The sequence below is a fragment of the Polypterus senegalus genome, chromosome 2, assembly GCF_016835505.1.
Source record: "Polypterus senegalus isolate Bchr_013 chromosome 2, ASM1683550v1, whole genome shotgun sequence".
Taxonomy (NCBI): Eukaryota; Metazoa; Chordata; class Cladistia; order Polypteriformes; family Polypteridae; genus Polypterus; species Polypterus senegalus.
In genome coordinates, this window is record NC_053155.1 from 173,497,431 (window position 1) to 173,520,959 (window position 23,529).

At 35.7% G+C, this 23,529-nt stretch overlaps 1 protein-coding gene across 1 annotated transcript in view; it reads right to left on the reverse strand.

Annotated features, from left to right (window-relative positions):
• Positions 1-23,529, reverse strand: part of LOC120523552 (1,4-alpha-glucan-branching enzyme-like) — a 918,458-nt gene that overhangs the window by 292,676 nt on the left and 602,253 nt on the right. Inside the window, exon 11 of the mRNA XM_039744954.1 lies at positions 3,663-3,773. Within this exon, the coding sequence (XP_039600888.1) occupies positions 3,663-3,773 (111 nt within the window). The remainder of the gene's footprint in view (positions 1-3,662; positions 3,774-23,529) is intronic.

Consider the following 23,529-nt stretch of genomic DNA (forward strand, 5'->3'; position numbering starts at 1 on the left):
TCTTCCCTCATGTACTAGCGACACTGCAATGTGAGTGACGTGATACAGTCACATTTGATTAAAGGGGTTGAAGGGAGGGTTTCCTATGTGAATCTGTGAGGGGCAGAGTAGCATGGCATGACTCAGTTACATTATATAACTGTCCCCTGTGAAAGTTACTTCAGTGTGATTAAGCGACATTCGATGTGGGGGAGTTAAGGGTGTACTCATATGAAACTTCAAGCAGCAGCATGGCACAGCATGATACAAAAACACTTGAGTGATGAGTAGCCACATGAAAGTTTGCACAGTGAGCATTGGTTTTGAGCTGGGACAACATTTTGCCTGAGCTGAGCTCTGTCAAGTTGGGCATGGGACAGCAGGCTGCTTGCTGCTTGTGCTGATTAATACATTTACAAAATAAAAGACGCTGATAGAGAAGTGGGCAGGAATTATGAGATTTTTCTTAGGCTTCAGGGATTCTAGTGTTAATGGTCTTAACAGACCAAGGGATGCCCTTCACCTCACAGATGTTCAGGGAAGTTGTTAAGTTACTCCAGCCAGGAGATCATGTTATTGTGCGCATTCCCATCTCGCATTCTAAACGTTTGGCTCATTGGCAAGGCCCTTATGAAGTTAAAGAGAGAAAAGGGCTGGTTGATTATTTGGTGAAACAGCCAAACTGTTGTTCAACTGAATGAATATACCATGTAAACCTGCTGAAGTTGTGTAAGGCAAGGTGGTGTGACCCCTACTCTGCTCAGCCCCGAATTTTTCTTTTCTCATCTTTTCTTTTCTCCATTAACATTGGCCCTAATTTGACAGGCCAGCAATGACAAGCGCTCGAAACAGCTATTTTGGTCTTCCTTGAGATGTTGTACAAATGACTCAGCAGGATATCCCTGATTGTGTATGACATCATAACAGAGGCCTATGTCTGAGAACAGCGATATAGACTCCCAGAGACAAAGCATTCAGAAGTGGAGATCAAGATCTAGAGGATGCTAGACCTAGGTGTTACAGAGGAATGCTTTAGTCCCTGGTCTAGCACAATCGTGCTGATCTCTAAGCCTGATGGGAGCTGGCGCTTTTACAATGACTTCTGTTGGCTTAATGATGTCCCTCACTTCAACACATTTCCAGTGCCTGCAGTGGACAAACTCCTCGAGTAGTTTGGTAAAACTCAATTTCTGACCACCCTTAACATGATAATAGGGCATGGGTAAGTTCCTTTAATAGATTTCACCAAGGAAAAGATCATGTTTAACACCCCTAGTGGACACTGGCAATACCATGTCTTCCCATTTGGGCTGCATGGGGCCCCAGAGACCCAGAGTGCTTTGGCCTCACAACGCCTATAGTGTTGACTACTTGGATGACATCATCATCTATTCAGAAACATGGTTTGAATCCTACCTGGCAGGTAGAAAGTTCTTTGTTAGTTGTGGTAATTATAACTCAAAGACACATGATATCCTATATGGTGTTCCACAAGATATGGTGTTCCACAAGGCTCTATCCTGGGTCTGCTGCTCTATTCAGTCTACATGCTTCCATTAGGTCAGATTATCTCGGGGCATAACGTGAGTTACCACAGCTATGCTGATGACACACAGCTGTATTTATCAATAGCACCTGATGACCCGACTTTGTTGTTTCACTAACACAATGTCTTACTTGTGTTTCTAAATGAGTGAATAGTAATTTTCTCAAGCTAAATAAAGAGAAAGCAGAAATTTTAGTGATTGGCAATAATGGATAAAATGAGGTTATCAGAAATAAACTTGATGCAGTAGAATTAAAAATCAAGATGGAGGTAAAGAACTAAGGGGTAATTGTTGACTGTAACCTGAATTTTAAATTGCATATTAATCAGATCACTAGGACAGCATTTTTTCATTTAAGAAACATAGCAAAAGTTAGACCTCTTACATCATTGAAAGATGCTGAGAAATTACTTCACACTTTTGTTTTCAGTCAACTAGATTACTGTAACGCACTCCTCTCAGGACTACGCAAAAAAGACATAAATCATTTGCAACTAGTGCAGAATGCAGCTGTTAGAATTCTAACTAGGAAAAGAAAATCCAAGCACATTTCTCCAGTTTTGATGACACTACATTGGTTACCGTGTCATTCATAATTGACTTTAAAATACTGCTTATATTTTACAAAGCCTTAAATAATCTTGCTCCATCTTATATATCGGAATGTCTGATACCTTATATTCCAAATCTTAACCTTAGATCCTCAAATGAGTGCCTGATCAGAATTCCAAGAGCTAAATTAAAAGATGTGGTGAGGCAGCCTTCTGCTGTTATGCACCTAAAATCTGAAATTGCCTGCCAATAGGAATTTGCCAGGCTGATACAGTGGAGCACTTTAAAAAAACTGCGAAAAACTCATTACTTTATCATGGCCTTCTCATAACTTCATTTTAATTTAATCCTGATACTCTGTACATTCAATTTATTATCATAACTAATCGTGGTGGCTCTAAAATCCATGCTAACCCCTACTCTCTCTTCTGTTTCTTTTCCCGGTTTTCTGTGGTGGCGACCTGCGCCACCACCACCTAATCAAAGCACCATGATGTTTCTACATTGATAGATTAAAAGCCGGAAGTCTACATGACCATCATGATCAAGTCCTTCCATGAGAACCCTAAATACAAAGAGGACTGTTTTCATGTATGTTAGGTAGAATGCCCAGAGGGGACTGGGCGGTCTCATGGTCTGGAACCCCTGCAGATTTTGTTTTTTCTGTCCTCCCTGGCCATCGGACCTTACTCTTATTCTATGTTAATTAGTGTTGTCTTATTTTAATTCTTACTTTGTCTTTTTTTTCTCTTTTCTTCATCATGTAAAGCACTTTGAGCTACATTATTTGTACGAAAATGTGCTACGTAAATAAATGTTGCTGTTGTTGAGATTATTGGTAGTGATAATCAGGGAATATTAATGCCTTAAACAAGTAGGGTATTCCCATCAAATTATACATAATAAAGATTGCACTCTTATGGCATCCATTTGTTCTGACATAGCAGTTTAACTTAAAATTCATAAGCCAATGTACAAATGTTACTATTTGTTTTGGATTTTCTAATGGTTATTATAGAGATAATCATGACAAAATGTCTGGGGGTTATTAAAAGCCACATTTGTTTAAGTTGCTGGTTTCAGTGAAAAAAACATCACAAAATTAAACTGTAAAATCAAAATGTAATATATTTGTATAAGTTATGTATTCTAAAAAAAAAAATGAATGCCACCTCAAAATGCTCGGTTGTGGTGAGAGGCAACACCAATTGCACACTTTTCCAAAATTCGTTAGCTGATCCTAGCCAAAATCTTTCACAAGACTTGCCATCAGTTTAGTACCCAGGCCAATGAATATAAGAAGCGTTAATCTTGTAAGTGCTTCTTGTTTTAGTGCTTGATCATATCTTTCACTCTCTCTCACACACATACAAACCCTTTGTATGGCTTCCCAGGATGACTCCACAGAATCTTTTATCCAGGTCTGTGTGGTCCCACCAGATTTTTCATCCCAAAATGCCACTGCTTTGTATACTCTTACTTGTATTCTATTTCCCCGGCTTCAACTAAAATGGTGAAATGGCCATATCATTTCAAACTGACAGAAAGAGCTTCAAAAATAAAAAACTCACCAATAACACTCACCTGATCATGACTTTCTGCATACGCAATACACTTTTCTCCATGCCTTCTGTTCACCAGTGTGTAAATGATATTACCCATATTCCAGTCTTCATCTTTTTTCTCCTTCAGAATCTGTAAGATTAGCAAATATAAATCAATTCTGCAGACATAAAAAGATAACAAAAAAAAAACACATTATGTTCTTGTCCAACTTTTATTTAAAAACAGACATCATATGTTTAATTTTAGAATTAAAGATTGTAGATTAAGACTGCAAGTGATTTTGTGTGAAAACAATCCAAATCTTAAACAAAAATCAGCAGATGATTCACACCTTGTCTAGTGAAGGGTGTAGACAACCAATCCCATACATTTTTACTTCACAACCATATTTTAAACTCCAAATATAAATCCCACTACTGCTATAATTCAATTGAAAGAAATTGAACAAGCTCAAACAATCTTAACCCTTACCATTGCTTTTTAAACATGCCCCACTTCTTCCAAAGATTGCAATAGTCCAAAATAAATGTCGATATGATAACTCTCTTCAAAAATATTTCAGAAGTATAAATGTAAGCAATATTTTCTGCTTATGACATTTTATCTTATCTGTAAGTGACAAGACTATTGAGAGGCACTTGGTTTTATTTACCTATTTTAAGAGTAATAATAAGGTGAGAATCAAGCAGGAATTGGAAAGTATAACAAAAACAGAAAACTCTTAAAGCCTATTATTGCATAAAAATAAATGGCTATGACATATTTAAATATATTTATATTATTTGAGAAAAAAGTAGGAGAAGCTAAGTTAGATGAAAACATATGATATAGAATTATAATAACTGAAAAGTTATTTTTCTGTTAAAAACTACTTATTTTACATAAAAAGGTGAAAACAGCACAGAATATTACCAGCAACTAGCTACCTTCTGTTCAAGATGTACATATAACACATGCTGACTTAGAAAGGCAAATGCTAATATAAAAGACCGCAGCTCTCTGGTACAGTCATTTTTTTATTTGAATGGTATTCAGGCCGATTCACACTTGCTGTAGCATATAAAAATATATGTGTATATACAAACACACACACACACACACACACACATATATATTTGAATACAAATTTGTTGATGGGGTTAAAATTCACTGTCAAGTTAAGTTCAGATTCTGATTCTGCAATGTTCAAAACATCAAGAAGAGTCAATTTTAGCATGGTGTCTGTATTTGTCCCTGCGTTTGTATGTCTAGGGAAAATCAATATTGATTTTCACATCTTAAAATTATAGTTTTCATCAGAAAAGTATTGGTTTTTGTGGTGTTTGGAGCTCCTAGATAACTATATCACTACAAAGATAGGCCATTTTAAAGCAAGTGGTTTCTGAGACATTTATCCTGAATACCAACAACTATGTACAAAGGTGACTGCAGAAAAAAATATCTTCCTCAGAACAGGTTACCCTCTTACAGGCTCTATTATTTTTGGTCCAGGGTGGTCAAATATCTATCCTCGTATTATACAGAACAGTTTGACCTATATCCAATGAGGATTACCAAAGAAAATGTTCAATTTATACAGGATTATTGTGATCTGCTCCATTTAGTCATGGAGCCAGGGCTATTGATTTGAAAAGTTTCTGCTGAAGTAGCTTTTAAGTTAAATAATTTAAATATACATGTATGCATACAATCAGATCGAGACTCAGATTACGGATGCTATGAATGTAATTACTCTGATCTCCAGGCTGTCAAATAAGCGAACCACATGCTGTGGGGCAGCGTAAAGAGACTTTGTCTCTGATGCTGACGTCTGAGGTTCGATTCCCGCGAGGGGTGCAGTGGACTGTGTACGCCTGATGAGCCCAAATAAGGGTGAAACACATATCGCGTACGCTTTGCATTATTTGACAGTAAACTATGTAACACTGAGGTGTGCACACACAAACACTCCTTAAAAGAGAAGAAGACTGACACGTTGTTTACCCTACCAGAGCATATGCTTGGTGAAGAAGAGAAATAAATGAACCCACACAAACACACATACCTAGATCTGTAAAGGTCAACATTAACCCTCCCCATACCAATCTGTCTCTCTATGTAGATTGCTTATTTTGATATCCCCAATAACTTAAAATTGGCAAAATGGGTTTAAATTATTATACATTTATTTATTTACATATTGATTGATTGGCTGTATTATTTGTTCTATGCTGTATACATGTGAATTTCCCCTTGGGATTAATCAAGTTTATCCAATCTAATCTAAATGTGTGAATATAAATATTTGACTTGAATATGGTATACTGTTTCCTGTGAATGCCCCTACTTATTGTTCTAAATGTCGACAGTTTCCGTTCACCGTGTCACAGAAATTTACAAATTTGCATAATGCTTCAGTGACCAAGTCAGAACTTTTCTTTCTTTTTAATTTTCTTGCTTTATAGTCATTTTGGTTTCTGTTGAGATCAAAGTGTGTGTGTGTGTTTGTGTGTATACTTATTTACCAATTTATTTACTTATCTACCTATTTATGTATTTATTTAAAGAGCTACTGTGGAAAGCAAAATCCCTCCCTGGGGACAAATAAAGTTAGTTTATTGTGTGTTTGTTCTATGTATTTATCTACAGTTACCTAAAGCTTCAAAGACCTACTTGAAAAAAATACTCCTTTTCTGGAAAGCATTAAGAAGGGCATAATTTTTAACAGATAACATATTTCTCTCAACATACTGCTTATTTCAGTTTGAGCCAGCACAATAGCACCGTGCCGTTGCCTTGCAATAAGGAGAATGGGGTTCACATCCCATATACTCCCTGTGTGGTGTTTGCATGATCTCCATATGGCTGTGTAGGTTTCCTCCATGCACTCTGAAAAAGAAATGCAGGTTAGGTGGAAAGATGTCGCTAAATTGCCTCCTGATATGTGAGTGCATTTTTGTACACCCTGCAATAGACTGGTGCCGTGTCGATGTGTTGCTCATGTGAATCATATTTCTAGATTTTCCCAGAAAGAGTTACAGTACATCCTTGATTTAGAATAAGAAATGGTTCTGCCTGAAAAAAATAAATGGAAAAACTGACAACTAATTTCTGTAAACTTACTAGGTCTACAAACACCCCATACCTCCAAATATGGTATATTGTCTGGCAGCTATGTTGGGTAGTAACATTATAGCTGAATTTTGATTTGTAACTACTGCAATCAAAACATCCCTGAAGGTCGAAGGACCAATTAATGGCACCAAGTAGATGCTGATTATGGAGGAAAACTTTCTTCTGCCCGCCAATGACCTAGCACTAGAAGAAGGATTTGCCTTTCAGTATGACAATAATCCCAGACAGAAAGCCACACTAACTGAAAAACTGCTCGGCTACAGAATTATTTTCTATTCATGATACTCAAGATATGTCGACCTGACATATTTTATAAATTGATTGGGGATATGCCCCAGTTGAGGTGAAAAAACAATGTCACTAGCAGTTTTTAAGATAGTCTTGTCATCGAAATTCTGCATGTTGGCCAAAGTGATTGGCATAAAGTAAATTAGCATATTATTTTCTTGTGAAATCTCTAAGGTGGATCAGCTCCCAGGCTTTTAAAAATTCAGTTAGAAAAAGTGTGAAATGTTAAATTGCCAGTGCTGGTCTTTTATGTTTTTTTTTTTTTTTAACTTTACTGATCAAGCATCCTGTCACATTAAAAATGTATAGGTTTATACAGTAGTTATTGTGCTTGTGTCAATCGGAAGCATTTCAATTGATAGGTTTTAAATAAAATGTAGACATTCTGTTTAAAATTGTCATTTTTTTACCCTCCTCTTATTCCACATGAAAACACATTTTTCATCTCTTTAGAACAAACTTCAGTCTTCGGTTTTGTGGAATATATTGGATACATGTGAAAATCTAACATTCATGGCTTATTAAAAGTAAACATTGCTTGTATAGCTTGGCCACCACCTTTTGGCTCCATAGCTTTCAATTAAAATTTCTTTTACCTCTGTATCTTCTTTGTTAACAACTCTGCTGCCTCTATAGGACTTTTAACCTCCACTTTGAAAGTCATATTCTGTCTTGCTTTGGTGTAAAGCAATGTATTGGTTAAGAACCCATTAATGCCAAATAGCTGATCAGGCTCAACCTCTCCTTCTTATACTTATCCTTTTTTTTTTTTTTAAAGAATATTCATTGTCCGAGAATTAGATCATACACAAGATGTTATCAAAAGATCAAACCTCTCTTCTATTGCACTGTGTGCAGGCTGTTATAGTTAATGGTCCTGAACAATAAGTAGTAATAAATGATCATAATCTAGAATCTGTATTCTTTTATGAATTACATATGATTAAATAAAAAAATAGTCATTGCTTCATTTCAAATTACTGAAAAGTTCTAATCACAATAACTACAGCTGCTTTTCTTTTAGAGAAAAAAAATATAAAGTGTTTCCAAGCTGAATATTTTAGAAATTAACCGCTTGCTTTAGAATTCCTTGCTGAAGACCCTCATTAACAAATCTAGTAAAAATGTTATAATAAGTACATTCTCAGTCTTCTTTCCTCCTTTCTTTCTAAAAGTAAAATCCAAGTTTTTGCAATACACCTACTTTACTTAAAGATGATTTTTTGCATAAAGATAGCAAACCCAATAGTTATTTCAATTACTCATTTTTTAATGAATTCAAGAAGATCTTCTCTATAATAGCTACATACAGCTTCAAATTATAATAATGTTATCTGTACGCTGATTTAATCATTTATTCCCTGAAAATGCCTTACAGTCAATGTATTATTTAGCAAAATTAGTTAATGTTCTGTGTAGGATATATGAGCCCAAGAGACAATGGCCATTTCACCAGATTCAGCTTCTTCATCTTGATTTACCATTGTACTAGGTACAAAAAAAAAAGCTTGATACACAGTGAATATTTCAGTAAAATCTTGCTCATTTAGTTTTTTTTTAGTTTGTCATTTAAATCATAATAGTACATTAGCATTTTCATAAAAATATTATTTTAGTTTGCTTGCTTACAATTTGTATTTACTATTTTTTACTTGAAATATCAAAAAAGTAAAAGTAAATTTGGCTAGGGCTGTCCATACTTTTATATGATAATGCAACTAACATATTTTGCCCCTTTATATGGAGTTTCTTACAGTTCTACTGATATGTCTCATGTTTGCGCTAAATAACTTCCAAAGCAGAGCAGATCTTCTCTGTAGTTAAAGTAAAGAATGTTTCTACTTTCTCAGTTTTGGTTTCATGTGTCAGCTTTCTGGCTACGGAAGTACAGTGGTTGGTAACCTCTACCTCAAAAGTCAAATACAACTGTTTTGCTAATCTAAAAATACAAAAACCCTCTAAAATATAAAAAGAATTTTTTTAAAATTAAATCATTTATTGTACTTGATATTTGGCGGCCAAACAACCAGTTGCCTTAATTGGTCTGGACATCCTTACATGATTTGATGTAATACACTAAAAACAATAAAGCATGACCATGTGTATCATAATCAGCAAAAGTGACGAATGACATTAAAAAAACAAAAACGTGTGAAAGTTTGTGGATCTCTCCTCATTTTCTCATTTATATGAAAATACTTCCTTCAAACAAACAATATTATGTGAAAAGATTTATGATACCATTTAGTGAAAGACAATTTAATCCATTTTTATCACACCTAAGATGAATATAGTCTGAGAGCTTCTTAGCATTCCAGTGTTTATGTGCTAACCAAATGACACACATTGAGACCAACATCCGTAACACCTCTGTACAACCAGGCTTTTGTTCCATCATGTTTCAGAAGTCACCTCTGTCATATCAATACCAAAGAACTCAACTGTTTCATGCATTCATTCCCATTATATGATTAAAAACTTTGAGAGACTTGCCAAGGCCCACATAATATGTGACATGACTCTGCCACATATTGGATCCCCTTTCAGTCTGCTTACCATCCTAATCGCTTCATTGATGACACTTCACTCAGTGCACTTCATCTAAGCTTGGCTCTCACTTGGAGGGTAGAGACATGTTTTGCAGATGCTATTCTTAAGATTTAAGTTCCACATTCAATAAAATAAATGGGCTTGGAAACCTCTCTCCACAATAGGACATTATACTTTCTGACAGACAGACAGACAGACTCCAGTCAGTCTGAGCTGGAAAAAAATGCTATCCTTCTGAGCACTGGTGACCACTATGGCTGTGTTTTGAGTCCTCTGCTCTTCACCCTGATGACCAGTGACTGTGACTGCACATAGTACAACATGAAACACATCATTAAGCTCACGGATTACACAAAAGTCATAGGCCCCATCGGTGATGATAATAAGATGGCTTACTGAAACTTGTGGACGGTTGTAAGAACAATAACTAGTCCCAGAACGTCAATAAATAAAATTACAGTACTGTTGACTTCAAAAAAAACCATAACATTCACCTTCCCCTCTCTTTTAACAGCTCTATGGGAGTCAGTCAGATGAGATAACAAATGATTACTCTAGGACCCAACACACCTCCTCCCTTGTCAAGAATGGGCCAAAGCATTTGGACTTTTCTCCAGCACATTAGAAGAACTTGCCTTTCTCCTCCCATCCTCATCTCCTTCAACAGAGACACTATAAAGAATGTACTGATTGCCAGCATCTCTGTCATTATATGGGGACTGCACTGCCTCAGACCAAATATCCCTGCACAGTGGTGAGAGCAGCTGAGAAAATGGCACATCTCTCCCTCTGATACAGGAACTCTACAACAAATGCTGCTAAAACAGAGTCATCAACATTATTAGAGTGTGCACTCACCCCAGCAATGGACTGCTTGCCCTTCTGCCCTCTGGCAAGTGATACCCAAGTATGCAGAGCAGAACTGCCAGATTTCATAAACGTTTTGACCCACATGTTTGATAACAGTGCTAGTCCGTTAATACAAAGCAATATATAACTTACTGTTCAATGTGTTATTGACTGTCTGTTGTTTAATCTTATTGTTTAATCTCTATGTCCAGTCACTATTCAAGAAGTGGATGTGGAGGTGGTTCATTCCTGCAAGTACTTGGGGATCCACATTAATGACAGTTTGGACTGGTCTTGACAAACAGAGTAACTATATCAGAAGAGGCAGAGCAGACTCTTTTTCCTTAGGATACTGCATTGCTTTAATGTGAGAAGTAAGATCCTTCACTTCTCCTATAGCTCTGTGTGATTTTCTACACTGTGGTGTGTTGGGCTGGCAACATCACTTCAAGAGAGGCCCATCAAATCAATCTAATTAAAAGGGCAGGCTCAGTTATAGGATGCGTTCTAGACCCCCTGATGGTAGTAGCAAAGGAGAAATGAAAACATTATGAACAATACTGCACATCCTATCTCTGAGTACATTTGCCCAAAGAATTATTCAGTAGAAGTTTGTCAAGAAATGCAACTGGGGCTCCATTATACCAACAGCAATACATTTGCATAATACCACACTGTGACTGTGACAGCCAAGTAATGCTCTATCTATTCTAGATGTTATTCTTGTTTATTTCTGCTGTCTATACTTGCACATAAGTGGGCCAGGTGATACAACTGCACTGTGCTGTGCACTGTTGTGTGTCACTTTGAATGACAAATAAAGTTAACCTTGAACCTAGACCCCATCTCCCTACTCAAGAGGTGTAGGTTTGATTCCCAACCATATGTGCTGTCACTACAAAGTTTGCATGGACTTTCCTCCCATATCCTAAAGATATGTATGTTTGAATACCTAGCAACTATAAATTGGTCAGGTGCAATATATGTTATCCAAAAACTCTGGAAAACTGTCTTCCCAGCAGCATAGCTAGTAAGGTTGCATTGCTCATTTCAGCACAGTGTAGGGATTCAATTTAGTGAACTCATGTTAAGAAGTCATTAGGTTTAAATTTAACACATTGTGATGATGTGTCTGTTGCCTCCAAATCAAGATAGGTCTAGCTGAACTGCCAGCTACAGAAATTTATACTGACATGAGGACAGTGCTGCTTTAGACTTTTGCAAAATGTTTAATTGAAAAGGTTCTGCATTTTCTTTCAATTTGTGCAATGATTCTCCTTACATTGTATGCTTTGGTTTGCCACATTTTCTTTTTTCATTTTTATTATTTTTTAATAACTTTCTAGCAAATAATCCAGTTATAAATCACTTTTCATGAGAGGCTTTTATTATAATTGAAATTATATTCATGTGTGTACTATACAGGAAATTGGAGAAATTGAGTCTTGAGGTCTCCCATACTTCCAACGTTTAAGCATTATTAAGCAAATTTAGCCCATATGCTTTTTTTTATTGATGTGCCACAATTCTGATATACTTTTGCAGGAATAGAGTTTCAGACTAGTCATGGTTCAGCTCTTTATGGGGTACATTCACTGGTTTAACAACTGGATTTATATGTGTGTGTTTTAACTGAGCAATATCCCACATTAGCCTTGGTGCAGTTTTGCTTAATCTAATTTAAAATATTATTTATAACTTAATATTAATTCAACAGCACATTAAGACCATTACATTTGTAGGCCTGTTAGCTGCAAACAGCAGTTGGTTAAGCTGCAGAAGAGACAGTCTTGATTTTTTATGTCTGTTTAATTTTTCATGTATTTATTTACATTTTAATGTACTTTATGACTAGGTGGGCTACCCGTCTAAGAAGGGTTGAAATCTAAGTAATCAATGTAGACCTCAGTGTTAAAATTTGCAGTGCACCATCTATTGGAATGTATTTTATAGCGCATGTAGTAATAAAGTGCATTTGTTTCTCCAACAGATGGCATATCATAAACATCTGTGGTAATAAAATACATCATTACAAATGTTTGTGATACACCACCTGTTGGAATGACAATTTCAATGTATTTTATCACTTTAAATGTTTGTGATGCACACTCTACATCACAAAGAAATGACAGAGCCACAGACTCAAAGACACCCTTTTATTAAGACTCATTCCTCATTACTCAGAGCTGTGTGTTGGTGTTCTGTATACATGAGCCCTGTGTGCTTATTGGTGACTAGCTTACACACGTTTTTTTCAATTCAATCTGCATTTGGTTTCTCACAGTAGAAAATTACAGTGCTGCACTGCACAGGATAGAGTTCTGTTTGGTCTCATCTATTGTTCATGTATTCTGAGGCATATTTCTTATGAATCAAAAATACTGTGGGTCTTATTTATATTGTAATTATGCATCAACCCAACCTAAGCTGGGTTTGTTCCGGTATCACCAATTCTACCTCGGTGTGCATGTGTATTTACTTTCTTTCAAAGAAAAACAGAGGGACTAATTTTGTGTTTGGATTTCAAATTTACCACTATCATTTAGTATTGGTTGAATCACCAGGCTTTGGGTTTGGGCTTTCATTTCTTGCATGAACAGACTTCACTGGTTACAAATATTATGTGCAGTAAAATAGTCTGCATCTTATAGAATGTACAATTGCAATGCTCATTATACATTTGCATGCACACTCCCCAACATGGTGAAATTTTATTTAAGTGTGTTCATGTTACCTCAGCTCCAAGATGCTATCTACTGCCAAACATAGTGTAATTACATTATAACAACTGAAAAAGCCATGTCTTTCAAACCGCTGCATGACAACACATGTTAGAAATGTCTGTAAGCTATCAAGTTATCTACACTTGTATGAGTGTGTGTGTCCTATGATGAGTAGTTGCCTTGCCCATACTTGGTTCACTTATCCCATCCAGTGATACTGGTATTTGCTCCCAACCATCCTAATCTAGATAAACAAGTTAGAAAAAAAAAATACTGCATATGCCATTATTGGAAAGAGATCTCTCTGACATATTTGAAAACGTTCAATTTTCACAAATACAGAATTTGAGTAATACAACTTTGCTTTGGATAAAACAGCTGACTTATGTACCTTCATATAACACAGAACTCTCCAATCTGGAGGCATTGGCTTAAAGGTATAAATAAAATAATGTAAATGGACTAGTAATTTCCACTGTTAAATGAATTTTGATAAAGCTATTAGATGTGACAATACTACTACTAATTCCTCTAATCTTAACTAATTTTAGTCATTGCAAAACAAAGTCAGTTTCCAGCTACTAAAGCCCAAAATCTTCATTATCTAGTGAAATACATGTGTCATTCTGTTCACATATGCAGAGATGTACTTATTTTATATGTCCAATCCATTAAAGAATGGAGCTTCTGGTCATCTCAGAGAGGAATCTGGAAAAGGCAGATGGCCAAGAGTTGTACATCTTGAATTTTCTTGAGCTATGATTTAGATCTTGCCCAAATTTGCAACACCGGACAGATGTGCTATCATGATGAAAGTGGAGTGCTAAAATAATCTGTGCCCATATTTATTAAGCATCTCAGAATGATTCCTAGGAACTGCACTCAAAGTGTGACTAGGATAAGAATTTATTACAACAATAATAATACTCAAAGAAGAAGATGAAGGAATATTTAATTAGGTAGCATGCTGCACATAACTGTTACCACTTCGCAGCAACATCAAAAAATACTAATATAACGAACACCAAAATGGAAAGATAGACATATACACTGAATAAGAGTTTAGACCTATAACAGGAATGTTTATTTAAGAAAGAATGATCCACAGTTGTACTTTCAAAAGAACCATCTTCCCACTGTTATGTTCATGGGAAATGCCTCAAAGTAACAGTTATGCTGAAACTGCTGTTTCTAAAGTCATGTTCACTCCTCTAGTATTTCTAATTGTCTCCCACTATGCCATGATCCTCCTTATCTTTGGCAAGGCTCTATTTATTCAGTTCCCTAGGAATCTCGGTCTGCCTTAGTGAACCATCCCATGTTTACAAGCGGCAATGTAAATACTCCAAGGTTCCATGGTATTAAAGCTCAGCATACCTGTGTGGCATTCTGCTTTCAATTACTTGTCCAACCCCGTTTATCTTTAGGGTAAACAGTGTGTACAGTGCGGTTTGCAACCATGACCACCTGTGTGTTGATATTGTGACACTGCTTGTGATTCACATATGTATGCTCATCCACACTTGGATCAATGATATTTATGTGTATGCAGATGTGCATGCAAGTAGTCTGCTTTAACACTACCTCACATGGAGTGGTGGGAACATGTAAGAATATGCGTACTACATCATGTGTTGTAAGGCTGATCAAATGTTGATGTAAAATTTGAGAAATGGTTGGTTGTGACATACCCAAATTTGACCAACTTTTATACAGTCTTTAAAGGAAAAGATGCAGTATATGTCCCTTTAAAGTCTTGTGAGTGAAGAGATTAGGTGAGGGTGGTTGTTATTATCAGAATAAAACTGGGCAAGAGTCATCTGAATCTGTTTAAAGATATGATGCAGACATTTATGAATGGTAAGTAAAATCCAATCTTTTATAACAGAGCAAGGTTAATAAGCTGAAATAAAAGATAATCAGAATTCAAATAATGCGGGCTTTCTGAAAGAATGTATTGTTGCAAATTTTAAGACATACAAGATGTTGGCTTTCTTTAAGAAAAATAAGGACAAGTACTTAAAATGAAGAGGAAACCAACACTCCTGCCATAGGCCTTTTGTGTATAACAAATTATGGACCACATTACACTTATAAATTTGAATTATGGGAAGTTTATGAAAAATTCAAAACAACTTACTAAAGAGTTAAGTATAAAATGCATTGTAGGAGATTGTTTTATCATGATGATATGATTGTCTGTTTTTTGTGTCTCTCACCAACAATCACTGACAAAATCATGTATTTTTCCTGGAACCTATGCATCGAAATAAGACTTCAGTATATCCAAACCCCCTCAAAGGTCTCACACAATAGCTTTCGTTTTACTCAAACAAATGTCAGAAATTTAAATATGGACATTAAGCCTTTGATCCAGAAGCTGTACAGAGTTGGATGTACCCCACCCTGGTGTGCAGTGGGTGGCCATATGCCTTTCGGACACAGTCTTGTGATATTTAAAGGCTTCAGTAGTTTTCAGAATTTCTGTAGGTTCACAGGGAACTCTTATTTACTGTATACTTATGGAATGTTTATTCAATAGAGAATTATACATTCTGAAAGAAACATTACTGACCACAATTACTTCTATAACAACCGCTAAAATGCCACTTGGAGTCATTAACGATCACACAAAATCCTGGTACCATTCCAGTAGAGGTCTCTCTGGTGGTGTTCTTGCATCACCGAGTTGTTTTAGTAAGAATAAGGATGGGAACCGTTGTAAGTGTCCGTGTTGCAAACCCTCAATATTATACAGTAGGCACCCACTTACAAACCTTTCAGAATCACGGATGAACATAATGATGCCCCCTTGGCATCTACGGTGTCTATAAAAAAAAATATTCACCCTTTTGGAATTTTCATATTCTGTTATTATACAACATTGAATCAGGATTTAATTTTGCTTTTTGACACAGATCAACAGAGAAAAGACTTTTTAATCACAAAGTGAATTAAGATCTCAGCAAAGTAGTCTAAATTAATTATAAATATAAAACACAAAATAATTGTTTGCATAGGTATTCATACTATGACACATCTAATTCATCACTAGTTCAGCCAATTGGTTTCAAAAGTCAAATACAGCAATTAGTACAATGGGCATCACTTTTCTGTAGTGAAGAGGGTTCAATTGATTGTGGCATAAATGCTCCTGTATCTGGAAAGTCCAACTTGATGTGAATAGTTGTGGTGCCCTAACTCACACAATGAAGACAAAAGAGCATTCCAAACAACTCTATGAAAAGGTGATTAAAAAACAAAAGTCAGGGGATGGATACAAGAAAATATCCATGTCACTGAAAATTGCTTGAAGTTCAGTTAAATCAAAAATCAAAAAATTAATTGAGCAGGCTGTTTACAAAAATCAAGTGATTGTGGAAGAACAACAGTAGTAAGGGAGGCCACCAAGAGACTTATAAAGGAGTAATACACTACAGTGACTGAGACTGGAGAGACATACCTTAGTGCTTCACCAGTCATAGGTTTATGAGAGGGGCAAAGAGAAAACCACTGATAAAAAAAAAAAAATGGAAAAATGGACATAACATCTCGGCTAGAGTTTTCCAGAAGGCACATGGGAGACATTGAAGGTATTAGGTCTGATGAGACCAAAATTGAACTTTTTGGCCAGACAAATGCCATATTTGGCAGATGCACATTATCAAAACACACCAACCTCACCATAAAGCATGGCTGTGATAGCATCATTCTGTGGGCTATTTCTTTTAAGGCTTGTGAAGGTAGACGGCATCAAAACACAGGAAAGCCCAGGAGATAAACCTGATACAGTCAGAAACCTGTGCCTTAGGAAATTAATTGTTTTCCAGCAAGACAGCAACTCAAAACATAAAGCCAAAGCTACACATAAATGGCTTAAAGAGAAAAATGTTAATGTCCTGGAGTGGCTCAGTTGGAGTCAAGGTTTCATTCCAATTGAGAATTTGTGGATGGACTTGAAAATGCTGGTTACTCATGATCCCCATGCAAACTGACAGAACTTACGGAGTTTAGCAAAGAAGAATGGCAGAAAACTGCAGCGACCAGATGTGCAAAGCTGATATAGACTTGTTCGTTGTTGTGGCTGCCAAAGATGCATTTTCTAAATACTGACTTGAAGGAGATGAATACTTATGCGATTAGTTATTTAGCGTTTCATATTTGTAATTAACTCAGACCACTTAGCAGAGATCTGTTTTCATTTTGCCATTACAGTCTTTTTCTGTTAATTAATGCAAAAAAAGAAAAATTAAATCCACTATGATTCGATGTTGAACAATAAGAAAATGTCCTAGGAGTGAATACCTCTTATAGGAACTATGTTTGTGTGTGGTGGAGGTGGTGGCAACTGAGATACAGTACATACTTATTATATTGATTACTTGTTATTAATTTCCATTAATTGTAAATAAAATTTTAAAAAATATCCAAAAATGATGCCAGTTTATGTGTGTAGGCACACAAAATCCAAGTACAATATTTACAAGTAATTTTCTTTACATTCTCATCTTTGGCAAAACACCTTACAATTAAATTAACTGTGATGGTTCTATAAATTTGGATAATTTTAAATTCATACAGAAAGTACTGTATAATTTTACTTTGCTGTTTTAAGTGCTTTTCAATGAGGGAAGTTAATCCTTTGTAATTAGCAAAAGAATCTGTTTCCATCCCAGTGGGTGCTGTGATTGCAATATGCATTCAGCCATTTATTTTAAGCAGATTAATGCCTGGGCCTAAGGGGCATAATATGGAACCTGGTGAAACGGAAAGAAAACTACCACAGTCTTATTTATCCAACAAGTGAAATTAGTAGAATATTTAAAGATGGCAAAATAAATGTGTGTTCTTGACTAAATATGTAATATCCTTACATAATATGTTACCTGTATATTAACTGTAATTAAATATAGTTATGGACCAATTTATTAAATACACCTACTGTATATTGAACTAGATATGAACCTCTTTTGCCTCCAATACAGCATAAACTCCTTGAGACATGGATTCAGCAAGATACCAGGAATGTCCTTTAAGGACAGCATTCCATAGTTTCTAAAGATTTTTCTGCCAAATATTCATGAAACTTGTTCAGATTTACCCAAATGTGTACAAATGTAATGAGATCTGGTGACTGCACAGGCCATTAGAGAAAGCTGAAGGCATTTATCTTGTTCATGCAACTAAATTGAAAGATGCACGCTTTGTGACATGACACAGCATTTTGCTGGAAGTGGACATTTGAAAAAAGGGTAGACTGTAAAATGAAATGGATATACATAGTCAACAACAATAATTAAAAACACTGTAGCATTAAAATGACTTTTAAACATAAGAAGCCTAATGTGTGCTAAGATTACAGTAATCCCTCCTCGATAGATGAAAATCCGCAAAGTAGAAACCATATGTTTGTGTAGTTATTTTTATATATTTTAAGCCCTTATAAACTCTCCCACACTGTTAACATTATTAGAGCCCTCTAGACATGAAATAACACCCTTTAGTCAAAAGTTTAAACTGTGCTCCATGACAAGACAGAGATGACAGTTCTTTCTCACAATTAAAAGAATGCAAATAGATCTTCTCTTCAGGAGCAGAGAATTTCAGAGAGAGAGAGAGAGAGAGCGCTCGCAAAGAAAAGCAAACAATCAAAAAATCAATACGTGTGCTTTTAAGTTTTAGAGGAGCGTCAGTATCTTCTAAGCAAACAGCCTCTGTGCAAACAGCACTTCTGCTCACATCTCCTCCGTCAGGCGCAGAGAACATCAGAGAGGGTGAGAGAGAGGCAGAGACAAGCAAACAATCGAGCGCCGCACGGGAAGCATATCTTATAGCATTGAGGAGTTTTAGTTAATATGTAATACATGCTCTGATTGGGTAGCTTCTAAGCCATCCGCCAATAGCGTCCCTTGTATGAAATCAACAGGGCAAACAAACTGAGGAAGCGTGTAGCATAAATTAAAAGACCCATTGTCCGCAGAAATCCGCAAACCAGCGAAAAATCCATGATATATATTTAGATGTGCTTACATTTAAAATCCGCGATAGAGTGAAGCCGCGAAAGTCGAAGCGCGATATAGCGAGGGATTACTGTATTATAATATTCTGGCAAAATTTTGACTCCATCTTTTTACATGTTCCAGAGCCAATCAAGATTCAATAGAGCACACAACATTTTTTCAATTTAAATAAAAACATGACCACTGCAGGTTCATCTTCCTGTTTTTAGCTGACAAGAGTAGAACATGTCATGGTCTTCTAACAGCTGTAGCCAATCTGCTTCAGACTCTGACAGGTTTTGCAATTAGGGTTTCATTTCTGACAGTATTCTTTTAAAGTGCTGTGGATTGTTGGCTTTCCGTTAACTTTATACACAACAGTGGTAGCTAATTATATAATGCCTTTCCAAAATTTTACTAAATAAATTCTACAGTGAAATTTTCCGCTCTGATATTTTGTTTCAAATCAATGAATTTCAAACTTTTTTTATTGTGATATTATTTTATGGTAGAAAAATCATACAGAGCATTCACACTCCATGGTGATCTTCCACCAGTAAATCATTCAAACAGTGTCTCTGTAACAGTTTATGGAATTTACTTGTTAAAACAAAAGCCAAAAAAATAACTGATAATGCAAATACATAAACAAGAAAATGGGTACAAAGCAATATCCTGTTCTTTGAATGTCCCAGGGACAACTGTTGGTACAATTACTAGGAAACAGAAGCTACCTTAAACCAAAGAGACACTTGTCTATAAAAGGTTGTCCTTCAAAATTCTATGAGTAAACAAAAGAAAACTTGTGAGAAAAGTCACAGACAGGCGATCAATTAAATTAAAGCTTTTACTCAAAAAGACCCACGTGAAACAATGTTGGGAGTTTTAAAAAACTTGACAAGGGCCAAGGTGAGTTGCAGGAAAAGGTTTTGTGGTCAGATCAGACCACAGTGAAGCAGCAAACACTGTGGTAGATACAAGCAGCAATGAAATGACTTTGTCCACCGAAAAGCTTAAGTTTCTGCAGAGTACTGTTAGCTATTTTATACAAAGTACTCTATGAACAGTTCTTTATTACAAAAGATGAAAATTATATTGAAAAACATTTCTTACAACTTACATGCTTTTGATCAATCACTTGAGAAGTCACAATGACTTTTGTACAATTCCTTTAACTTAGTGCAATAAAAATGCTAGATTAAGAGGTAAGAACTAGTCAATCTATGCCACTTCTTCCACTTCATTAGCAGTAAATGAATAAAGTTCCACAAACTTCATCTTTTTGGAAAAATGGCAACAGAATTTTAGACAACATCCACAATTGTCAAATGGCTGTATTTTATTAAATAAACAAAGCATATGTTTTGTTGATCTTCATGAATAAATCTGGCATGTTGGATGCACGGAATGTTGACTCCTGAATTGAAACATCTTAGTAGCTGATGCCTCAAGAACATTGTGAGGAAAGGAATTTAAGCTGGTAGAAGTTTAGGGAGTATTTCAGACCTGGTAGTGAAACTTGCATACATTACTATGACATGAAGAATCCAAACAAGAGTCAAAACAATGTAAGAATGGTGATTACCCAATACCAATGAAATTCAAGGTCTAAAGTAGTTATGTTGAGTGTCTAGTAAATATTATTTAGGTGCCTCAAAATATCTACAACAATGAGTCAGTATTTCTGAATAATGCTGAATTGATTTGGTGTTTGTGGTAGTCAATTATAGAAAGGCAGTTAGAAAACGGGTTGACCATCTAATTCTACATCACAACAGTGCCCCTGCTCATACTGCATAGGTTGCAAGGGCTGCATTTAGAAACTGTAGAGTTTTTAAGACCCCGGCCCCTTGTAACTAGCAGCTGTTCCTCAATCTGTTGTCTTGTTTTTTTTTTTTAAATTTACTCTAATGTGTTTATTAAAAGTCTTCCCATTGTATAAAACTTTGGGCTCTGATTCCCATTCTCTTCAAACCACTCTTTTTGGAATATATCAATAAACAGCTGTTCCTCTGGTCATCTATATTTATCTTCTTTAGCATTTCATATAGCTTTTTTCACTTCACTTTACTAATCATTTTGAATATATTATAAAAAAAACATGTTTTCAAAACAAAGAAAGATTATGCTTTATAGAATGTTGTTAATGTTGTCAATTTACACACAAGCCATGCTCATCCTTCACCATTTGGGATGCTCTTTCCAATTATTTAGTGAACTTAATGACAAACTTCTAATGTACTGTCCATGCCTCTCAGCAACAGTAGCCTAATAACCTTGTATGGGGCACTCATGTGATGCATGATGATGTACTGAATTTAACCAGGATGTCAGCCTCTGTCCTCCAAGTTCTAGTTAATCATTTATGTGTCTGGTTTTATAACTCCCGTTTACACTATGCCCCTGTCTAATCATATTTTCTCAGATGACTGCTTCTGGATTTACCAAATCCCCGACTTCTTTATTTTGACTGTGGTATGTTTTTTCTTAATACCTACTGTGTGATGTGTACTCTATCACTGTTAAATATATCATTTTATAAGGAAGGTAAAGAAAGGGGATACAATTATGTTTTTGGTTGTGCAGAACTGACAAAGGCTTGACAGGTATATGCAATATTAAACTGATATTTCTTTAATATACGAATCACATTTTTGTTCTTTTTAAGTATCAGTATTATTGAATTGGTGAAGTTATTTGCTCATAGCCATTTTTAGTATATTTTTCTAAACAGTCAAATGAGCTTCCTTTTACCTGTCTCTCCAAGCATGTTTCTAAATTTGTTAATTAAATTATACTTTATAACATCAAAATGAAGCTTAACTTAAAATATGTCAATAAAATATATTTCTTCCAATTTTTTTAATTTTACATTGTAAATTTTGTGGCATGTTTTCTTCAACTTAAAACACCACTCATTCACATTTATATTGTGAAAGACCTACCAGAAAATGTATCTGACATCATAGAGATGTGGACAAATTTGTTGGTACCTATCCACGAAAAAAGAAGAATGCACAATTGTCTCTGAAAAAATTTGAAACTGACAGAAGTTATTGGGACCCATCATTGTTTATTCTGCATTTAACAAAAAAAGACTTTGCTTTAGCATTCTGATTCAACAGAATATTTCAAATAGTAACACAAATGAAAATGTTATGGACAAAAATGATGGGACCGTAAACCTAATAGTGTGCTGCAAAAATTTTTAGAGGTAACAGTGCAAACCAGTGATCCCTGTATCTCTCAATGAGAATTCTGCAACTGTCCACGTGCAGTTTGACCCACTGCTCCAGTTGTGTTAGGTTTGAAGGGTCCCTCCTCCAGACTGCATGATTTAGTTCTTTCCATAGATGCTCAATAAGATTCAAATCAGGACTCTTGGGCGGCCATTTCAGTACAGTCTAATATTTTGTTCTTAGCCATTATTGGGTGGTTTTAGCGGTGTATTTTGGGTGATTATCCTGTTGGAGGATACATGACTGAAGACTAAGACAGGGCTTTCTGACACTGGCCAGTATGTTTTGCTCCACAATATCTTGATAGTCTTGAGATTTCATTGTTTCTTGTACAGACTCAAAGCACCCTGTGCCAGATGCAGCAAAGCAGCCCCAAAACATAACTAAGTTTCCTCTATGTTTAACAGCTTTATTTTTTCATCTGTGGACATAAAGCTGATGTGACTTGTCAAAAAGATCCAGTTCTGTCCAAAGCACATTTGCCCAAAAGCATTTTATTTTAGCAAATTCCTGTCTGGCTTTTTTATGTTTTTCTTTCAACAGTAGAGTCCTCTTCAGTCTTCTACCACTGAGCCCACTGCCACTTGAAAAATGATGTGATCAGTCACTGATGGACCTTGACCTTGGAGTTTAGTTTTTTGTCTCACCATCCTTCTGCCCATTTTGGGATCGATTTTCATTTTGCTGCTGTGCCCAGGGTGATTGGCTACAGTCCCATGGACATTAAACTTCTTCATAATATTTGCAACTGTTGTCACAGGAATATCAAACTGCTTGGAGATGATCTTATAGCCTTTGTCTTTAACATGCTTGTCTATAAGTTTCTTTCTGATCTCCTCAGACAACTCTCTCATTTGCCTTTTCTAGTCTATGGGACACACGATGATACCACGCAGCAGGGTGACTAGCTACTTTTCTCCGTTTAAATAATTGGAGACATGTGTGATACTAATTAAAAAAAAAAAAAAAACAGCTTGTCACTTTAATCCAATAATTTATGATCTTTCCTGGGGTACCAATAAATGTGTTTCAAGCAATTTTAGAATGTCTTTGAAGAATGAGCAGTGATTTATCTCTTTTCACACTTGCTTTGCTTTACTCGGTGACATATCAAAGGTATAAA